General features: G+C 27.9%; 1 protein-coding gene across 1 annotated transcript in view; it reads right to left on the bottom strand.

Moving 5' to 3' along the window:
• LOC100192292 (tyrosine-protein kinase Fer) overlaps positions 1 to 20,459 on the bottom strand; it is a 126,467-nt gene that overhangs the window by 38,377 nt on the left and 67,631 nt on the right. Inside the window, exons 6-8 of the mRNA XM_065806010.1 lie at positions 13,085 to 13,139; positions 12,893 to 12,960; positions 1,102 to 1,183 (exon numbers count right to left, since the gene is read on the bottom strand). Coding sequence (XP_065662082.1) covers positions 1,102 to 1,183; positions 12,893 to 12,960; positions 13,085 to 13,139 — 205 coding nt within the window. The remainder of the gene's footprint in view (positions 1 to 1,101; positions 1,184 to 12,892; positions 12,961 to 13,084; positions 13,140 to 20,459) is intronic.

The following is a 20,459-nucleotide window of genomic DNA, read 5'->3' as shown; positions in this document are numbered from 1 at the left end:
TCCCGATAAATGTGTGAATTCTTATGAATGAGATGCCAGGCCAAGCATGTGACTATTAGAGTCATTACAAACTAAAGGAAGATAACCATATATATGACATATGATGACCATGAATGACATGAGGATGACCATAGATATGACTTAAAGCATAGATAGTACTCAGTACACTATTTAATATTCCAAGCAACTGCCTTATTACTAATAATAAACCCTAAACTGTAACAAAGGGCTCCAAATGTAGCCTCAACAATGCACACCAAAATTACAAACAGAGACCCTATCCATGCGCAACTTGGCACTGTTAGTATTTTGATATTTTACAGCTGTTGATGAAATCAGCCTCTCTGAGAGCTACCACAGAGTTTGGGGAACCTGAAAACCAGCTGGCCTCAAAAGCATAAAACTGAATTTTAGAGCTGTACCTTCATTAGGAGATAATAGAATGAGTCACCTTGTCACAAAAACAGTGACACAAGCAAAATCGATGCATTGAGTCAAGAAGATCTAGCATTCAACATCCTAAACTGGAAACAATGTGTTAAAAATTCATCTGCGCCAGCCTAATAGATAAAGAAGGGGTGCGAGGCTGGTCAGCATATAGAAACTGTTTACCCTACATCTTTACCTAGGAGGCCTTCTACAAGACAATAGCCAGATGCGTTTTTACATCTGCCCAAGATGAGTATTTTTATTGAGATACTATTTCTAGCTTCTACTCAACCAAGAGCCCTAAGGCAGGGGGTGTTTTAAGTTAAGGCAGCAGGACATAAAGCAGGTTGTACTGGGTTACATGTTACCAGTAGCAGGATGACCTTTCAAAAGTCAAAACGAGCTGGTTAATTTATTTTGTAAAGAATAACAATATTATTATTTTAAAATACTTGGAAATTTGTATTTTTTACTATTGAAATATTTAGCTTATTAATGGGAAAACATAATTCAATGGTCACACTCAGTTTTAACTGTTATTTTTTGCTTGAAACACTGTTGTTTTTTAAATGAAAAAAACAGCAAATAAACATAATGCAATTGTCACAAATTCACTTGCAGAGTACGAAAAAAAAAAAATTCAATTTGAAAAAATTAAACTAAAAATTTTACTTGATGCATATTCAGCTTGCATTTAACTTCTTCAATTTCGAAATTAAGATTATGATAGCGAAAACGTTGGTCAACTCTAATTCTAAAGTATTTTAAATGTCTTTTAAAAAAATGTATAACTTATCATAAATGAAGCATAACAAATAGTATAACAAACTTTTAATATCTTAAATATGAAGAATGGTTTTTATTACTTTAAACTAATTGCTGCTATAACTAAAAGATTTGTGGGATCGTTCATAAATTACGTAATGCTAAGTTTTTTTTAAAAACAGAAGTAGAAGATCTTAAGTTCTTTTATGCGGTAATTTTCATTAAACTTAATGCGCTATTTTAATTTTTTATTTAACTTAGGGCTCTGCAAGGGAAAACTTTTGATCTGTTTAGTTTTGCTTATTAGTGAAATTTAGCATTGCATAAATTATAGACAATCCCTAAAAACTTGTAAAATTTGTATAACTTATTTAGCTAATGTTCAAGCCATATATTTAAAAAGTATTAAAGTTAAATAAATAACAAAACTATAAAAATATAAGGGGTTATAGGAGTTTTTTTCTTTTTATTCTTACTCATATATTATATAATTCTAAGTTAGAATTGAAAATAAAAACATCATTCTGAAAGAATATTTATGTATCAAATATAATAAATAAACTAAATTTTCTTTCATGTGAATAAAATAAAATAAACTTTCTATTATGACCATTTTTATATGTGCTTCTGCTCAGCACCTCTTCACTCTAACACCTTTCTCTTTGTTCTTTATTGATTGCCTTTTTCCCAAGACTGCACTCTTCAAAAGATAATTTCTAATCAAATTGACCCTGATGCCCTCTCTCATTACCCCTCTGCCAATATTGTTCTTATTGGTGACTTTAATACTCATCACACTGAATGGTTTGGCTCTAATGTCACTGACTCTGCTGGCACTAAAACCTTCAGCATTTCTTAATCTCATAGCCCGATAGTTAACTTGGGGACTTATTTTCCTAACAACCCTAATCATTTACCATCACTCCTTAAATTCTGTCTTGTCTCTGATCCTCTTGTCTGTCTTGTCTCTGATCCTAGCTTGTTTTAAGTTTCGCCCTTATCTCCCTTGGGTGGTTCTGACTATGCAATGATCTCTTTAAATCTTTTATCTTGTACTTCCTTTTCAGAGTCACCCTATCATCATACTACTTACTTACTACCCTAAAGCTGACAGGATTCTTTTTATGATTTTCTTCATGATTTTCTTGATGAGGATTTTTGGGCTGATGTCTTTTCTCTCTCAGCTGAAAAATGTGCCTCTTAAGTTTTTCACATTTCTTGTGCAGCTGCTATATCTAATCGTAATCTTTTTTTTCATCTTTTTCAAAAAAAAATTCTCTTGAGAACAAACTGCTATTTATTATTGCAAGAAATCGATGTAAAAACTTATCTGATGGTCCATTATTCTCAGTTCACTAAATCTCGCATCTCAGAAAAGAAGACTGGAAAATCTTCAACAGCATCATTAACAAGGGTAAGTCTCTCAGTCGTGGGATTGATCTTATTACCTCTCCCAAGGATAAGGCAGAACTATTTGCTAAGAACTTCTCTTTAAATTGGACTCTTGAATTATATGGCCATTCTCTTCCTTCCATTCCAATTAAATTAACCCATTGTTAGACATTCAAATCACTGCAGCTTCCATTGCTAAAGTTATATCTCAATTAAACTCTTCTACCATTGTTCTCTAGAACTCTTTTCAATTCTTTCTAAAGTATTTAATAAGTGCTTGATTAAGTCTTGTTTTCCAGCATGCTGGAAAATGGCATCTGTTATTCCCATATTCAAAAACTCCGGAGAACATTCTGACCCCTCCAATTATCATTTGATCAGTCTTTTTTCTGTTATCAGCAATGCCTTTGAGTTTTTGATCAACAAGTTTCTTACCATCTTGAATCAAACTTGCTGTCAGAAAATCATTATAGTTTTTGATCCTCTTGCTCTACAGCTGACTTGCTAACTGCTGTGACTGAAGGATTTTATTGTGCATTAGATGGAAGCAAAGAGGCTAGAGCTATTGCTCTTGACATATCTAAAGACTTTTGACAAAGATTGACATGCTGGTCTTCTCCATAAGCTTGTTTCATATGGTGTACCTAGGAAAGTCTTTGAGATAATCAAAACTTCCCTTTATAACCGCTTTACTAAAGCCATCCTTGATTCTTCATTTCCTATTAATTTCAGGGGTACCTCAAGGCTCTATCCTTGGTCCTGTTTTGTCTCTTATCGCTTATAATTAATACTTAATTTAACGCTGCTGCTGTTACCCATTCGTGCGCATTTGACACAGAACTTTTATCATAAATGGCCTTTTAATATTTCTCTTTATATTTTTGACCACACCATGAGGTATTCTTAAATCTTTATAATCTGTTAATATCTGCTTAATCAGTAATAGAATCAAAAACTTTGCTTCATCAGCTTGATTAGTAATAAGATCGAAAACTTTTAATTTGATAACTTCTGTAGTAAAGGATAAACCTTATGTTATTTTTAAATGAGTATAGTAACTTTTAAAGTCAGGTAATTTATTTAATTCATGCATTTTAATTCTAACACAATTTAAGTCCTTTTTTAATTGTATTTAAAGTATATTATTCTGTTATTTTTTATTCTTAAAAATTAGAAGACGATGATGACTCTAGAAAACGATGCTCTTTTCAAAAGGTCAAAATCTTGATAAATTTAGTGTTTATCTCCAAAACCCTTGCATATCACACGGTCAACTCTATGTTGTATGTTAAAGAACAAGATTGTTTAATACCTTATTTTAAAAAAATTAAAGAAAACTTGTTTGCTTTTATGATTTAAAAAAGCCAGGTCATTTGATTGTTAGTTTTTTTAAAGTTGTTAAACATTTATTACGAGGTATGTCATTAAACAAATAAGGTATTATTTTACAAATGCTTCTAACTTATATATTTTTCTTAATTTATGTATTTAGTTATATTTACATGTTATTTATTATATGTTTATGTGTTAAGGTTATATGAGTTATATTTTGCGTGTAAATATCTTTTATATATAAAGTGTTTCTATGTTTGTGATGTCTTATAATGTTATGTGTTTATAGTTTGTAAGTGGTTATTATGTTGTTTGCATGGTTTCAAACTGTTGTGACTTGGCTTAGTTTACAGCTAGATTGTTGACCTTGCTAGCCAAGTGGTGTACTTTGCTATAATGTGACTTGAATTTGGTGAGAGCAAGAATGTTGTCCGTGTCAGTAAAGTGGTGTACTGTCATAATGAAACACATAAATCTAATCTGTTTGTAGTTAGTGTAATCATAAAATGTGTTGGAAAGATATTGTTGAAAGAATGTGTTTAAAAGAAAGGTTAAAAAAATATATAGTTTTTTAATATCCATAATTTTTTAAATATTTATAATTTTAAGTAAATTTTGTTGAAAAGATATATACTCTGATCCTTTTTTGTTAATAATTTGCATTTTGTTAATTTAAAAAAAAATTAGTTTAAAAGATATATACTCTGTTCTTTTTTAACAATTTATGCTTTTAATGATAAATAAATTTTAAAAAACGAGCTTCCTATTTATTAATAGCTCCCCCTATTTAAAAAATTATAAGTTTCTATTTCCTTCATTAAATGTTTAATTTAAATTAATTGTTGTTTTTATAAAGGTAAGTATACAAAGAGTTATAACATAAGTTTTAGTAACTTTCATATACATATACATATATATTTATATATATATATGTATATGTATACGTATACGTATATGTATGTATATGTAAATGTATATGTGTATATATATATATATATATATATATATATATATATATATATATATATATATATGTATATATATATATATACACACACACACACACATATATATATATATATATATATATATATATATATATATATATATATATATGTATATATATTTATATATACACACACGCACACACACACATATACATACATACATTTTAATTTTTTTGCATTGTATTATTGACCATTTTTCTTTAGAATATTAAATATATAAAAAAATTAAAGTAATTAAAGAAGTTTCAATATACCCAAGTTTCTTCACTTGAAGCAAATGATAGTTTATAGAAGTTTTCTATTATTAGTTTTGTTTTTACTTATTTATTGCAAATTTTGCATTAAGTACATTTCAAAGTAATGAAAGGGATTTTTTGATGGAGGATTACATTTCGCAATGCTAACAGTACTTGCTGAGTAGACAGATCTTATAGCTTTAATAATTTGCTTTATTTGAGATTTTACCTGTAAAAAATTTTTACACACTCCTTTGATACTTAATTATGTCTGATAATTTAAAAAGTGAAATTATTAGACTTCCTTAAAATGAAAGAAACCTGATTAGGCGAGCTTAGATAAATCATCGTCAAAATGAAGGAGATGAGTCTAGGCGAGCTGAGATGAATTGTAATAAAAATGAAAGAAATGCAGGAGCTCAATAGGTATAATATGCATCCCACAGCAAATTTAGTTGTTTTATTTCTTTAGTTCTACTTTGGCGCTCAACCAACTATCATGTTTACTTTGTCTACTGTTAAGATATGGTTTTAACTTACTAAACTTTAATTATTTAAAATTTGCTAAGTTGATTATTAGCTAATAGTTTAATAAGAAATTAGTTGTCGCAATCAAGGTAAGAATAATTTTATTTTCTGATCAAATTGCAAAATTTGTTAGCACCGATACCTATTGTGTTTTTGTTATTTTGTGTAATAGCTAATTGTCTTTGCAATAAATTTCTTTTCTTACAGGTTTTAACTATATTCAACAATGCTCTAGAAAAAGCATCAGCAACAGGTAAATTGGTTTGTAGTTTTTTTTCATTTTAGACATATCTTACAATGCTTTTTCAGCTTATTGCAGATCAAATAGAGAGCCCACATCTCATAAAACACATAAGGTGTGGGCTTAAATCAAGGGCAAAAGTTTCAGCCCCCCCTCCTTTTTTTTTAATATACAGTGTTGATCCTGTAGAAAGTATAGTATGGGGAGAGAGAGAGTGGTTGGAAAAAAATATGCTGCATCTATAATTAGTATTTTTATAATTGGTTAATCTACCAATTGGTAATTGAAGACATAAGTGGATGAAGGTGTTATGTTACACCAATATGGAACTGAGATATCAGAAGTTAAAGTTTTAAACACATATTGTTCTAGATATTTTTATATAGCAAAGATATGTTAATATTTATGGAGGGATATAGTAACCAAACACTTAAGATTGTGTATGTAATATTTAATTTCATGAAAAAAATGTGTTGTACATGTTTTTTTCATGAAAACTTGTACATAACGCCTTCATCCACTATAAGAAAACACATTGACTGCAATACAACTAAGTGGATGAAGGTGTTATGTTCATTTTTCACTAATAATATTACAATATTCACATAAGATAATACAAAATACACATGACTATATGTATGTTGTAATATTAAATAAATAAATTTTCTGTTTTACTGTGAAACTTTGATGTACACCATACATAACCACAATAATTTCACTATATTAGACCCCTTATTTTATTTTTATAAAAATAAATCTGTGCTCACCCGAAGTAAACACAAATACATTCTTGACATCTTTCACAGAAAGCAAATGTTGTGTTGTGAAAGAAGAAAATGGTCAGCAACGGGATTCGAACCCATGACCTTCGCATTGGAAGTCAATGACTGTAACCGCTGGACAACCAACTACTTTATTTTCTAATGAAAATGTTAATACCTGTGTATTGCTTGTTCTCAGGCTACATCTTTCCAGGACATTCTACTAATATCAATCATATAACCTAATACATGATTATATTGTTATAACTTACCTATATCTGTGTTGTAAACATAAAGTAAGCATGTAAGTTGTAAGCATTTTTTATTAAGGCCAATGATGAACTGGGAGGTATTTATTTCAGCAAAAAGACATATTCTTTATTTATTTATTCTCTTTATGAACATCAAAACAATAATAGTACAATCAATAAACAAAATATAATACAAATAAAAAGTATAAATCGATGTCTAGTAGTGGGATTATTGCTTATCATTATAAAAGATAATGGTCAAAACAACTGTTCATAAAAATATCTATACTCCAGTTTAACAAATTCTACCAATTTGGATAAATCATTCAATTTCTCCTTAGATATTGTTCCATACTTTCCATTATGCCTTTCAATATGAGAAATATTGGGTACACCCCCTCTTTTATTTTTTATAATGTCCACTTTTTTGAAAGGGACACTCTCGTCATAAGACTATTTATAAAGATATGAGCCATATTCCTCCACCCTTATCCATTTTACTCCATCCCTAAATTTGACTTGCTCGTTTAGCTCATCCTTCTTCCTATTAAATATATTAAGTTTTCCTGGCAACTCATCAAATTTCTGGAAATGTTGGGCCATGTCTATGATTTTGTTGTTTTTTCCAGAACTTCTAATCGCATCTCGATACTGGTCTGGTGTATAAATTGAATCTACCTTTCTTAACTTTTTTTCAATCCTTCCGAAGTCACAGTCTGAGTCCATGTAAGTATGGCCGACTTCAGGAAATTTGTGGTCAATTATTTTAAAATACTTATTCAAAAAAAGGTATTGATATAAAGTGATTATATTGAAATTTTTATTTTGGACAGCACAAGAGTCTGACCAAATAATAAGGTGATCATACTTCTCCTCGCATGTCTCTGCAAACTGTAATACGCAGCTAGCTATTTCAGAGCTTCCCCTATTAGCCATGTCCTCCATCCAATTGCAGAACACTGCCCTTTCTCCTTTCATAGACACTACATGAATCCCAAAGTTGTAAAACCACATCTGGCGCTGGTAGAACACTTTATTTGTTATTATTTTAGGGAGTGGCATCGTTTGCTGCAAGTCAATCGTAGCAAATGCAGTCGATGTACTGATTTTTGCCCTTTCTCTATCAGTCTTCATAGCAGCTATTGCTGCAGACACATTATCTTTGTGAGGCACATTATCTCCGTTTTTATTGCATGTGCTACAGGTGTCGCTTTTTGGATAACTGAACAAGTAATTAAATTGTGTAACAAACACATTTGTGAAGGTACATTTTTTAATTTTATACATTTCGCTTAACTCCTCTTTCTCACACTCTTCTATGTACAATTGGTACAACAAAGTAATATTGAGCACAGGCGATAAATACTTTTTATGAAAGTTTTTATCTCCAGAGTAGCGTGACTCCTCTACTGGGAATTTTTTAATGTGGGCAATGATTCTTTGAAGAACCTCATCTTGCATTTTGTGGGGTCTATTTGAATGCCTCACTCTTAAGTCCTTTGGTGGAGCAGAAATGCCATCATCAATCCTACTTTTTATAATATCCACTTTCCTCATTCCAATTTGGTAGAGGCTGCAGAGAGCTTTCTTACATATCTGGATTTCCACACCACTTTTAGATACTTTATAGAAATAAGAAGCACTTTTATGGGATTTTGCAAATTGTTGCATTCTTTTAATGGCTGTTTTAGTAATGCATTTAAACAATAGGACGTTCTTTGCATTTACATCCAATTTGTGAAATGCCTCTAAAAGACTTGCTCTATCTTCTACACTGATCTTTGAGCTGCAATTCCAATGACAATTTTCTTTGCACATCATTAACCATTTTAGAAAGCATTTCTTTGTTTGTACCCTGACTTTTATAAGACTGCCCTCTCTCTCTCGCTAATGCCGCTGCCTTTTTTTCCATGACTCAGGTTCACATTTTTGCTTTTTTGAAGTTTTCTCTTTCGGGGTAAAGGACTTCTTCTTCCTCTTTCCTATAAATAATATAATATATTATTATACAAAACATTATTTTACTATCAAATTTACATTGTATTATAGTGATATTTTTATAAACAATACATTTTGAAATATATTACCTGTAACCAAGTCATTGGAAGCAATTGCTGATGAATATATCTCTACATTATTACCAGATGATTGAAGATGTGTATTCATGTCAGCTGTAATGTTAAATGAATATTGAGCTTTACCGTAATAATCATAACATATATCTGGATTAACGGAATATGATAAAATATCTCACCAATAGGCAGATTTTCAATGGTAATAGTCTCAGCTACAGCTTCAGGTAAATACAGGATTTCAGATTGAATAACTGCAAAGAAAAGATGATTATATTATGTCGGTATATATCAAGTTTTACATTATTTGCAATTATAGGAAAACACAAAAATCACTTACAAATGGTCATATATATATAATTATTTTATTAGTAGTTTTAACAATCAATCGCCAAAGTACTATTATAAAAGTTTGTTTGATATTATATTTTTTATACAAATTACAGCAATAACTTAAACGTAAGTAATTTAAATTTTATAAAAAGTTTCTTCGGAATATTCTAGAACTTTAATTTATAGCCAGCATGTTTTGTGAACCAATAGAATTCATTTATTTGTAGATTTGGGGGTATTTTTATGTTAGCAAATATTCTTTATATTGTCTTTCCCGCAACAAGATGTTTTGAGAAATAATGGCAGAAAGGTTAAAATAATTCAGTTGAATATAAAAAAAATATATTACCAATAGGCGATTCGTAAATAGTTATGGAAGTCATATCAGATTCTGGCAGACAAAGAATCGCAGATTGATTTCTGTAAAAAACAATATTTTTAATAAAATTAAAGGCAATGGCAAAATAACAAATCGGAACAGCCAGCTCTAGTGTTGAATTGAATTTTTCATAGTTTAAAATCATCTTACCTGGGTTCGCCACAAGCTCTTTTTGATTACCATTCACAGATTTTTGATTGAGCGCCATTTCTACCAAACGTTTACCTCTTCGATTGTTCATATTCAATTTTCACAAGAAAAAGTCACTTTAACACACTCAAAATTAGTTTTAAAACGCAAAACGAACAAGAACACAACCACAACGTAACCTCTGCGTTGTTATGTTTTGACAGTTATAACCACGCTGCGACGCGCTAACTACCATACACGTTTGAAAATAGGAAAAAATATGCGTAGATGAAGGAGTTATGTGCGTCGCATAACTCCTTAATCCTGTGTTTTTTTTTTGTGCGGGATTTTGTCACAATGGATGAAGGCGTTATGTTCCCATAACACCTTCATCTGTATTTGAAAAATAGCGTTTTTAATGGATGAATGTATTAAAATCCCTTAACACTTACATCCGCGTTAAACCGTGTTATGGGTGAATTAATATGTAACATAACTCCTTCATCCACTGTGAAAATCGTATTTTAGCACATTTTTGTGCGGTGTCATTATGTTCATGTGAAAGAGCGTTACTTAACACCTTTATTTGTGTAAAAAAGTGGAATTTTGTATTTTTGCGACATAACGCCTTCATCCACTTATGTCTTTAATTGATAATGCAAATTTAGTTAAATTTTTTTTGTTAATATATACTTTTCTTTGTATATTTTGTTTTGTTATTATGTATAAATAAATCAATTTCCAGTTAATGCATGTGGTGTATTTTTTCCTTTTTTAATTCAATTACTTTTTTAGATTAATCAGATGATGTGTTTTATTCAATATAGAAATGCAATTAAAAACTATTAAAAATTGTTATGTTTTGTTAATTTGGTAATAAATGTGTACATAAAAATATCTTTAATTTTACAAAGCTATAAGGCATTTTTTTTAAACCACAATCCATCATGTTTCGTATTTTATTTGTGTGAATGAAAGTCTATGCAAATTTCTAACATAAACTTCAAATTATATAAATTATTAAAAATTATATCAAATGTTTCAGATTTACTTTTACTTGATAATTTTATTGCGGCAATATTTATAAAGCATTTATATTCTGTTTTATAAAGTTTAATAAGCCTTTTGTTTATTTATTTTTTACTTTTTAGTTTTATTTAGATGCCCCAAGAAGTCCTTATGATCTTATCACAGAGCATCGCAGATGAGCATTTAATTGGAAGTTTACGCCTGCTTCCTAACCAATGTCATAAAACTTGCCCAGGGGTGGGGGGTGTGAACCACGAATTCTTTGTTTCTGAGGCAAGTGCGCTATGGCTGCTTATTAAACAATTTTTTTTTTAAATCTTTTTCAAATTTCTAGAATACAAAGTAAAACAATTTTAAAGGTTTATAGATATTATATGTAAATCATATATAAAAATATTATATACTATAACAAACAAAAGGGAGAGAATTTTTTAAAAAGTTTTTTAAAATTTCTAAAAACATGAAAACAGTTAGAAATTTGTTGCGCATATGTCATGGTAGATTTTAAGGTTTTAATATGCTTAGTAATAGATTAAGTGTACACATTAAAGAGACAACTTTCTTTTTTATAAAAAAAAGATTTTACATGGAAACTTAAATTTCCTTTAAAATTTACAGGGGAAGATTCCTAATAACAGGGATTATTTTTTTTCGGATTTTTCTCAACTTTCAGTTTTTCCGGATAGGTAAAACCTTTTCCATTCATATACAAGTTTAGGAATTTATTTTTGTAATATATTTGCGTTTTAAGCTTTTTCACTCATCACTCATACTAAAATTAAAAAGAATTTGAAACAACTCAGCTAAAAGCATATTTAAGAGGAAAATATATTCCGAATATTTTACTCAAACAAATTTCCGGTTTTTTAAAAAATAACCTGGATGATCTATGGAATAAGCTACTAATGGCCTGAAAAAAAATTAATAGAAACTTATTAAAAAAAAAAAAAAAAAATTTTTTTTTTATATATATATATAAAAGTTTACAGAAGTTGGAAAGTATTAAAAGTTAACTGTAAACTCAAAAGAAAGATTTTTATATTTTGCTCTTTTTTAAAAATTATTGAAGTAAAGCAAAATTAAGAAAATGGTAGGTATGGAATAGACTTATTATGATCAGTAATATATTAATATTCAGTAATAATTATATGGGTCATGGTAAGTCCGTTATTCCACATATTTAAGTGATCACATGTTTTTTGAAACTTTTTATACCAATGGTATTTAATTAACACATTTCAAGCGAGTATTCTAAATATTATTTTGACTGGTACTGATATTCAATTTGTTGATAAATAGTGATTTGCGCAATGTCTACTGAAACATTAAAAGTTTTTAATAGTTAAATATAATAGAAAGTTTATTTTATAGCTTTAAAAAGTAAACAAGTATAATTCTTATATATGTATTTAATTATTTTTCTACCTCTTACTAAAATATATTGAAGTAAGGAATAAGTATTGAAAAGGTCGGTGTGGAGTAGATTTACTAAGACCCATATTTTACTGGTCATAAATATCCGCAGCTAGTCTACATTATTGATCTTCCCAACAATCTTACATCTAAAGTAGCTCTTTTTGAGTCTATTACTTTGAGTATAAGATTTAACTTTATACTCTTGTCTTGACAAAAAGTCTTTTATTTTCAATTGCTTAGAACAGGCAGCCAATCTTAAATTTGATATTACTTTTGTAAGAGATTAGGTCTCACAGTGGCTTGTAAGTTTTAACTTCAACAAAACTCAGTTATTTACTGCAAAACAACTATTGCAATACTGCCAACATTCCTATATTAATAAATGGCAACCAATGAAAAAAAACCAAAAAAAAACCTGAAATAAATTAAACTTCACACATATTACCTACTTCATAAATCTAGAAAAATGAATAATTTTCTTTTTTAAGTTTAAATTTTATAATTTAATTATATATTTTATGTTTAATTCTTCTTTTAATGTTTTAACTACATATATACACAAATAATAAAAAAATAAAAGAAGCAAAAAAACCTCAAGTTATTGTTTTTATCAGCTTGCATATTTTTCAAAGCTGTTTCTTCTTCTTGAGAATTTTTTTTCTAAAATGATTTTAAAAATGCAAATTTACTCAGTCAACTAAACTCTGAAATAAATTGTTAAACTAAATTATGTGTAATGAAAATATATATAAAAATTCCAACTACGAGCATTGTTTATGTTTACCTTAATGTCAACACTTTCCTCCATTTTGCTTATATCATCTTCAATCTTATTTTTTCTATAAAAAAATAACTATAACTAATTTCTATTACATTCTACTTATAATATTTAATTAAATTATTAATATATATTAGATTTTATATTTTCAATATTAAGTAAATCATTAAAAGATTAAATTACTCATTGATCTTGAGATCAGTTCAAAGCAGATATTCATTTCAAAAGACAGCACTTTATGGAATCAGTAAGTAATAGAGTCTTTATGGAGTCAGTTGGAAAAATTATGAAAAGACATAAACTTACTGGATCTACAAAAAATCAAAAGCAATCAGGACCACAAAAGACAACACATACTGCTAATAAATATTTACAAATGAGACATTTCTATGGTATGAGTTGTAGTATTTCTACTACAAAATACCTTTTACGCCATGCTAATTTTTTTGGAAAACGCTTAACTAAGAAGCCATTGTTTTCCTTAAAAAACTGAAACACGTGAAAAGAATTTGCAACAGAGCATCTAAACTAGAGTAGTCAAAAATGGTCAAAGATTCTTTTTAGTGTTGAAAGCAATTTTAGGATGTTCAGATCAGATGGAATCAGGTATGCTTGACTTTCATTAGGTACAAGATATGATCCTAAATACCAACTCACCATTAAACATGGAGGAGGTAATGTAATAGTTTGGAGATGTTTTAGTTGGGATGGGGTTGATCTGCTCAATAGATTTAATGAGACTATAGATCAAGAAATATAAAAAGATATATACAAGAGCATTATGTAACCTCATGCAATGGATAAAATACTTCAAGGATGGATTTATCAGCAGGGTAACAATCTCAAACATACAGCTAAATTGGTTCAAAAGATTTTCAAAAAGATTAAAGTTAGTGTTTTAAAGTGGTCATCCCAATCACCTGACTTAAATTTCATTGAACATTTATGGGGGCATGTTGATTGTCAAATGAAAGGCATTAAACCTACAGATAATGCTAATTTATTTCGTAAAATTAAGAAAACACGGGAATTTTTATTGACGCTTGCTTTAATTTAGTTGACTCTATGCCTCATAGATGCCAAGTTGTGTTTGATTGTAATGGATGTTCTACAAAATACTGTGATTTTTTTTCATACAATTTTTCGATCAAATAATATTGAAAAATTTGTGTTTTTTAAAAAATAAATGATTTGTCCACAAATTTTTGAATTGATCAAAAATCCTTATTTTGTAAACCAATTAAAAAATATTAACTAAATAATCAATAATTGTTCAAAATATAATCGCAAACATAAAATCCTTCGAATTAATATTTTGGATTTAGTGAAGTATATGTTAAAATATTAATAAAACTCAATTTTATTAAGTAGTCCGCAAAGTTTCGGACACTACGACAGACCTTGTTTTAAAGCATTATGCGTAGACCAATTTACATACACCATAAGCGATAAGCAATTTACAGTAGTAAAGTAGTAAAGCAGTAAGCAATTTTGGTTAAGCGACTTTTTACCTTTTTTTTACTTTTAAATTTATTCTATAAGCGGTAAGATAAAAGAATTAATAAACTTTAAAAAGTCACACAAACTTTTGAATGACGATTATGTAAAAATATTTGTTACAAAAGTTTGAATGACAATTACGTTAGATATAAGTGCTATTTACTAATGAAATAAACTTGGATAAAATTAAAAATTTATTCTTATTTTGTTTTTATTTTATTGTAATGATTGATTTTTCACTTGAAAAATGCTAATACTTTAGGCTTCAAGTAAAAATCATATTAATATATTTAGATTCTGATAAAAAATATGACTTAACTTAAAACTAATTTAATAAAAATATATAATTTTATTCTGATAAAAAAAAAAAAAATTTTTTTTAGATTTCAAAAACATCTAATTTAATTTTGATTTAAAAAAAATATTTAAGTTTATTAAAATTAAAGTTAATGCTTGGATTTAACTGTCAAATTTATTTAAAAATATTACTAAATAATGTTCAATACTTAAATTTTATTTGTTCTTAAAAATAAATTAGCTCATTTTTTATAGCAATTGTTTTTTCCGTTTTCCTTCCTAAACATTTTTTTTTTTTACTCAAAATTAAATTTTAAATAAACAGCTGCATCAAAAATTTGCACAAAACATAAGCTAAACTTTTTTTTTAATAGCACAACTCAAATCGCAGCGATTTTTTTTAATAATGATATATACAGCGATATAATTTTAATAAATGATGTTTAGAAAAATAATCTTGGCTTTCACAACAAAATTGTTAGTAAAATAATAAAATTTAAAAAATAAAGTGAATAAATTAACGTAATCTTTTTATTTACTAATCGTTTACTCTCAATTTAATATTAAATTTAACAATTTAATATCAAAAAGAAATACGAAAAAATAAACATTTCTTTATAGTAATAATAAAAAAGAAGTTGAATAACATTTAACTCATTTTGCAGTAATTAATATTATTGCAGTAATTTAAAAAAGTTAATGTCCTAAAAAATTTTAAAAATAAAGAGAATTTTATGACGTCAAATTCACATTACGCTATTGTGTTAAGCATTTTTTATTTAAAACAAGGCCTGCTACTGTATATAGTGTAAATCAAATAAAAGAAAAGACTGAATAACAGAAAAAAAAGTAGTGGGAAGAGAAAATGTTTTTAGTTTTGCATGACAATTCCAAATAATAACAAAATAAGAGAAAAGATCTTTAAGAAAATAAGAAACAATCTTCAAAGTTACCAACATTAAAGAAAAATTATTAGACATTTAATATCTTGTCTAACTAAAATCATATTATAAAATGCATATCTTTATTAGTTAACAATAATATTATTAATTCTTGTGCGCAGCTATTTAAATTGAATACTTAATATGAAGAAAACAATCATTTTATAAAACATTACTATAAAAATTACAAATGTTACATAAGAGTCGTTTTTTTATTTAGTCACATCTGTTACTGAAGTTTTTTGACAATGGAAAGAAAAATGATATACTTATTTAATATCTACTCCATGACCATTTAAAATCACAGGGGCAAAATAACAATAAAAGATTTTAAATATGTTTTCAAGTGAGTAATAATGAGAAACTCTTTACTATTTATACTCTGTTACTGCGTGACTTCCTTTTAATAACAGAGTTGACAACAATATAATGGAGCTGACATTACGATGTTAATACAAATCAAATGATTTCAACTATGCCATTTACTGCATTGAGTAAGCACGTCAACCATTAGGGATTCATTCATTGCAGTGATGAAATATGATAATGCAGCGTATATATGCTGCTTTTTCAGGATTTTATTTTTTTGTTAATTTTATATTTATATTTGATTTTAATACATTTGGTTTTTAAAATAAATGTTGTATAGCCTGAAACATATTGTAATAATTATAATAAATTTTGTTGTCAAATTACAATTATATTACTATTTTTCTAACAGGAAATACATCTAGGAATGCACATGAAATCATGTGCTAAAATTCAGAAAGCGTTACAGGACAGACAATTAGCAAAAATTGCAGAAATAGTGAAAAAAAAATGCAAATGTTGGCATATGCGTCGTGAACAGAAGAAAGTGAAAATTATCTCAGAACTATCAGAAAGAAAAAAACCTTGTCGTCAGCAAGAAGATTGTCACAAGAAAGATGAGAGTCACAAGAAAGTGAATTGAGTAGCAATAACAAATGCAAACAAATGCAGGTAGAGAGAGCAAAGATTGCTTACTGAAAAACAAAGCATTATAGACTATATAAAAACATTGACGGAAGTTGGAAACAGCTAAATGTTTCGCAGAAAAATACAAAAAATACTGGTTAAGGTTTGAATGTTCCTTGCCTGGTTCACAAGCAAATTCACATACAATCACAGGAAATAAACAGACAGTAACAAAAAATAAAGATAAAAGACAAAAGCGGCTACTACTCGATTAATTGATTAAGAGGTCTTCCATAAAGTACATATGTAGGTATGGGAGGGGTTACCCAAAAAAGTATGAATGCGTACAAGGGGGAGGGGGTGTTAAAGATAACCAGTACATACGCGGTTTAACTAGTTCTTGTTCCCTATCTCTCCTTAAACTTGATTTCTCATATTTTTGACAAAAGAATTGAATTTCACAAGATTAAAAAATTAATATTAAATTTTTGTAACAGAAAAATGTCAAAGCAACTAAAGGTATTCTTTGTTATTATTGTTTTGAAAAGTTTATGTGTTTTATTTTAATGTGTACGTACGCAGAGGGTGGAGGTCGCTTATTGCATACATTTGTGTACAAAGGAGTTTACAATTTTACTGCATACGTAATATATGGATACCCCTAACCTTTATGAAAAATTCAGCGCTAATATATGGATACCCCCTAACTTTTATGAAAAATTCAGCGCTACAAGAAACAATATTATAATAAATAAAAATTCATATACAACATTTACTCGTTACTGTACATTTTTTGTTTTTTCTGTAACACATGATTGTGCAAAAAACATGAGAACTTACAATTACTTTGTGACAATATTAATAACACCATACAATGGGAAAAAAAGAAACAGGAGATCCAAGAAAAAACAGAACAATTATTGTGAAACTTTAAAATTATTACAAGGATAAAAAAGCGGTTACGAATAATTATTTAAAATCAAAACTTTGGACAGATCACATTTATGTCAATGAAGACTTCAGTGAAAGAATGACAGAGATAAGGAAAAAGTTGTTTTTAGAAGCAAAAAAATTGCAAAAGAAAGGGAAATTTGAAAAGGTTATTTATAATAAATTAATTACGCATGATTTTTGATAGAAATTCTTTTATTTGTTAGTTCATTACTAACTATAACTAAAGTGGCTTCTAGTGAACTAAATTTTGAAATAACTTCACTAAATTTTTTCCAAACAAATAATTTTGTGATTAATGAAAATTCTGACCCAGATCTAAATTATTTTAATGAGGCTCATTCTTTGCAGAGTAACTGCTCTTATTTTTTTAACAATGAAATAAAAGGATTTCTTGAGTGCAACCAGTTAAATGTATTGCATACTAATATAAGAAGTATGAACAAAAACTTTGAAGCTTTTTTAAATAAATGGAGGATATTCTTGATATTTTTAACGTAATATGCATTCAAGAAACTTAGTGCAATTCTAATGAAGCCAATTCTCAAATTTTCTTTTACCAGGTTTTACTGTTATTTCACTAGAGAGAAAAACAAAAAAATGTATATTATATGTTTATTAATTGACTTGACTTACCGGTTCTGATGATGATAAAGGGGTTTTAACAATTGAAATATTAACCAAAAAAATATAAAAATAAACTTTTGAGTTGCTGTTATCACCCACCAACTGAATGAACTAAATATTTTAATACCTTTTAAAACTATTTTATTGGTGATTTTAATTGTTTACAGTATCATGTCAAATACAACATTAAAGAGTTTTACAATGACTTGTTTAAAAAAGGAGCATTTCGACTAATAATGAAACCGACAAGAATTACTGAACCAATGACTTTATAAATTGACAAAATCATAACAAACAATATTTTTAATCATTTACTTAAAAAAGGAATCATTAAATGTGATATCGAAGATCATTTTCCGAATTTTTTCTCCATAAATACAGATACTAAATTAATTTCAAATAAAAAAAATAACTTTTGTAAACGCATTTATAGTAAAGTAAATTTAGCATCATTTAGTGACCAATTATCAATGCTTCATTGGCAACATATTGATCATTCTCAGGACGCAAACTTAGCTTATAACAACTTTCTTAAAACATTCTACGATATATTTATGACACAAATTTTCCTAAAATTGAAATAAACCAAAAATTAAAGTAAATAATATCCCCCTGGATAACCAATGGACTAAGAAAATCTTCCAAAATTAAAATCCACACAGTTTTTAGGAATATATATTGATGAAAATCTTACATGGAGACAGCACAAAATTTAAGCAACAAAATTTCAAAAAGTATTGAAATATTATACAAATCAAAAAGCTATTTAAACATGCGGACTCTAATGTAACTGTATTATTCACTGCCATATTAACTATGCAAATATTGCGTGGGGCAGTACTAACAAGAGTAAACTAGACCCTCTTTATGGTCATCAGAAACATATAGCATGTTTAGTTAATTCTTGTGATTGACGAGCTCATTCAAAGCCTCTCTTAAGAATAATGAATGTTTTAAACATATATCAATTTAATATTCTTTGTTTTATGTACAAATGTAAAACAAAATTATATTCGTCTCCTTTTCATAGTTTATGTATACTAAAACAAAAAAATAAATACGATCTACAAAATGATGATTTTTTGATGCAACCATTTTCGAAAACTGATAATTGTAAATTTTGCATATCATTTTGTGGACTGTATCTTTGGAACAAAATTGTCTTAAACATCTTTGATTTTTCTTTTGAATGAAACTACATATCTTTTAAAAAAAAGTTGAAAGAACTAGCTTTTGAAATTGACAATATACAAATTTACTTTTAAAACTTTTTAAAATTCTTTTTATCAAATATTAACAGACAAATAGAATTGTTGTAAACCAATAAAAATTATAATACAAATTATAATGCCGTAAATAGCAACAAAAAAAAAAATTATAAGTAAATAAACAAACAAAAAAAAAAAAAAACCTGGGTGTTGTAAAAGAAAAAAATATTGGAGAAGTATTGCAACAGTAAACAGTTTCGTAATGATAGAAAACACATGATCAGAGAATGTAAAATTTGTTTAGAGTCATGTGTCCGATTTCAAGCAAAAGGATTGCTAAAGGATAAAAGTATTATAGTTCGGTTCCAGAGGGAAAAAGAGAAACAAGAATATGAAAAGAAGGGAGAAAAGAAAACAACAAATGTTACCAGGAAATGTGTAAAGTGTGGAACACTTAAAGGCCTTAAAGTAAAAATGAAATCAAGTTAGATACCCACAAATTACAGATATTTTTTTCTCTCTGATGGACCAACAACACAGCCTAGAATTTTTTCTTATGCTCAACAGTGTTAAACGAATTAAATTTTTTTTTAGCCAGTTGATACTTTTTTGAAATTGGACATAGCTTGAGAGCACCAGATCCAATAGGAGGATCTGTGAACTGTCAATCAAACAGACAGAGAATTTAAAGTTTGTATCAAGAATCAAGCTGCTTCTGTAAGAGAGCTACAGTTTGCACATGCCACAATTTACATTGATATATGTTTCCCAAAAGCACAAAAATGGTAAAAAAAATATTTGTGTATTTTATTATTTTGGTAATTTATTTGTTTCTATAATAATTATTTTAAATTCAAGGATTCCATGATGCAAAAATTTTTTTTAATACAGCTGAATTTGAACAGTGATGAATGAACTATA

Source organism: Hydra vulgaris, chromosome 09, assembly GCF_038396675.1.
Source record: "Hydra vulgaris chromosome 09, alternate assembly HydraT2T_AEP".
Lineage (NCBI taxonomy): Eukaryota > Metazoa > Cnidaria > Hydrozoa > Anthoathecata > Hydridae > Hydra > Hydra vulgaris.
This window is presented reverse-complemented; position numbering and strand designations above follow the sequence as displayed.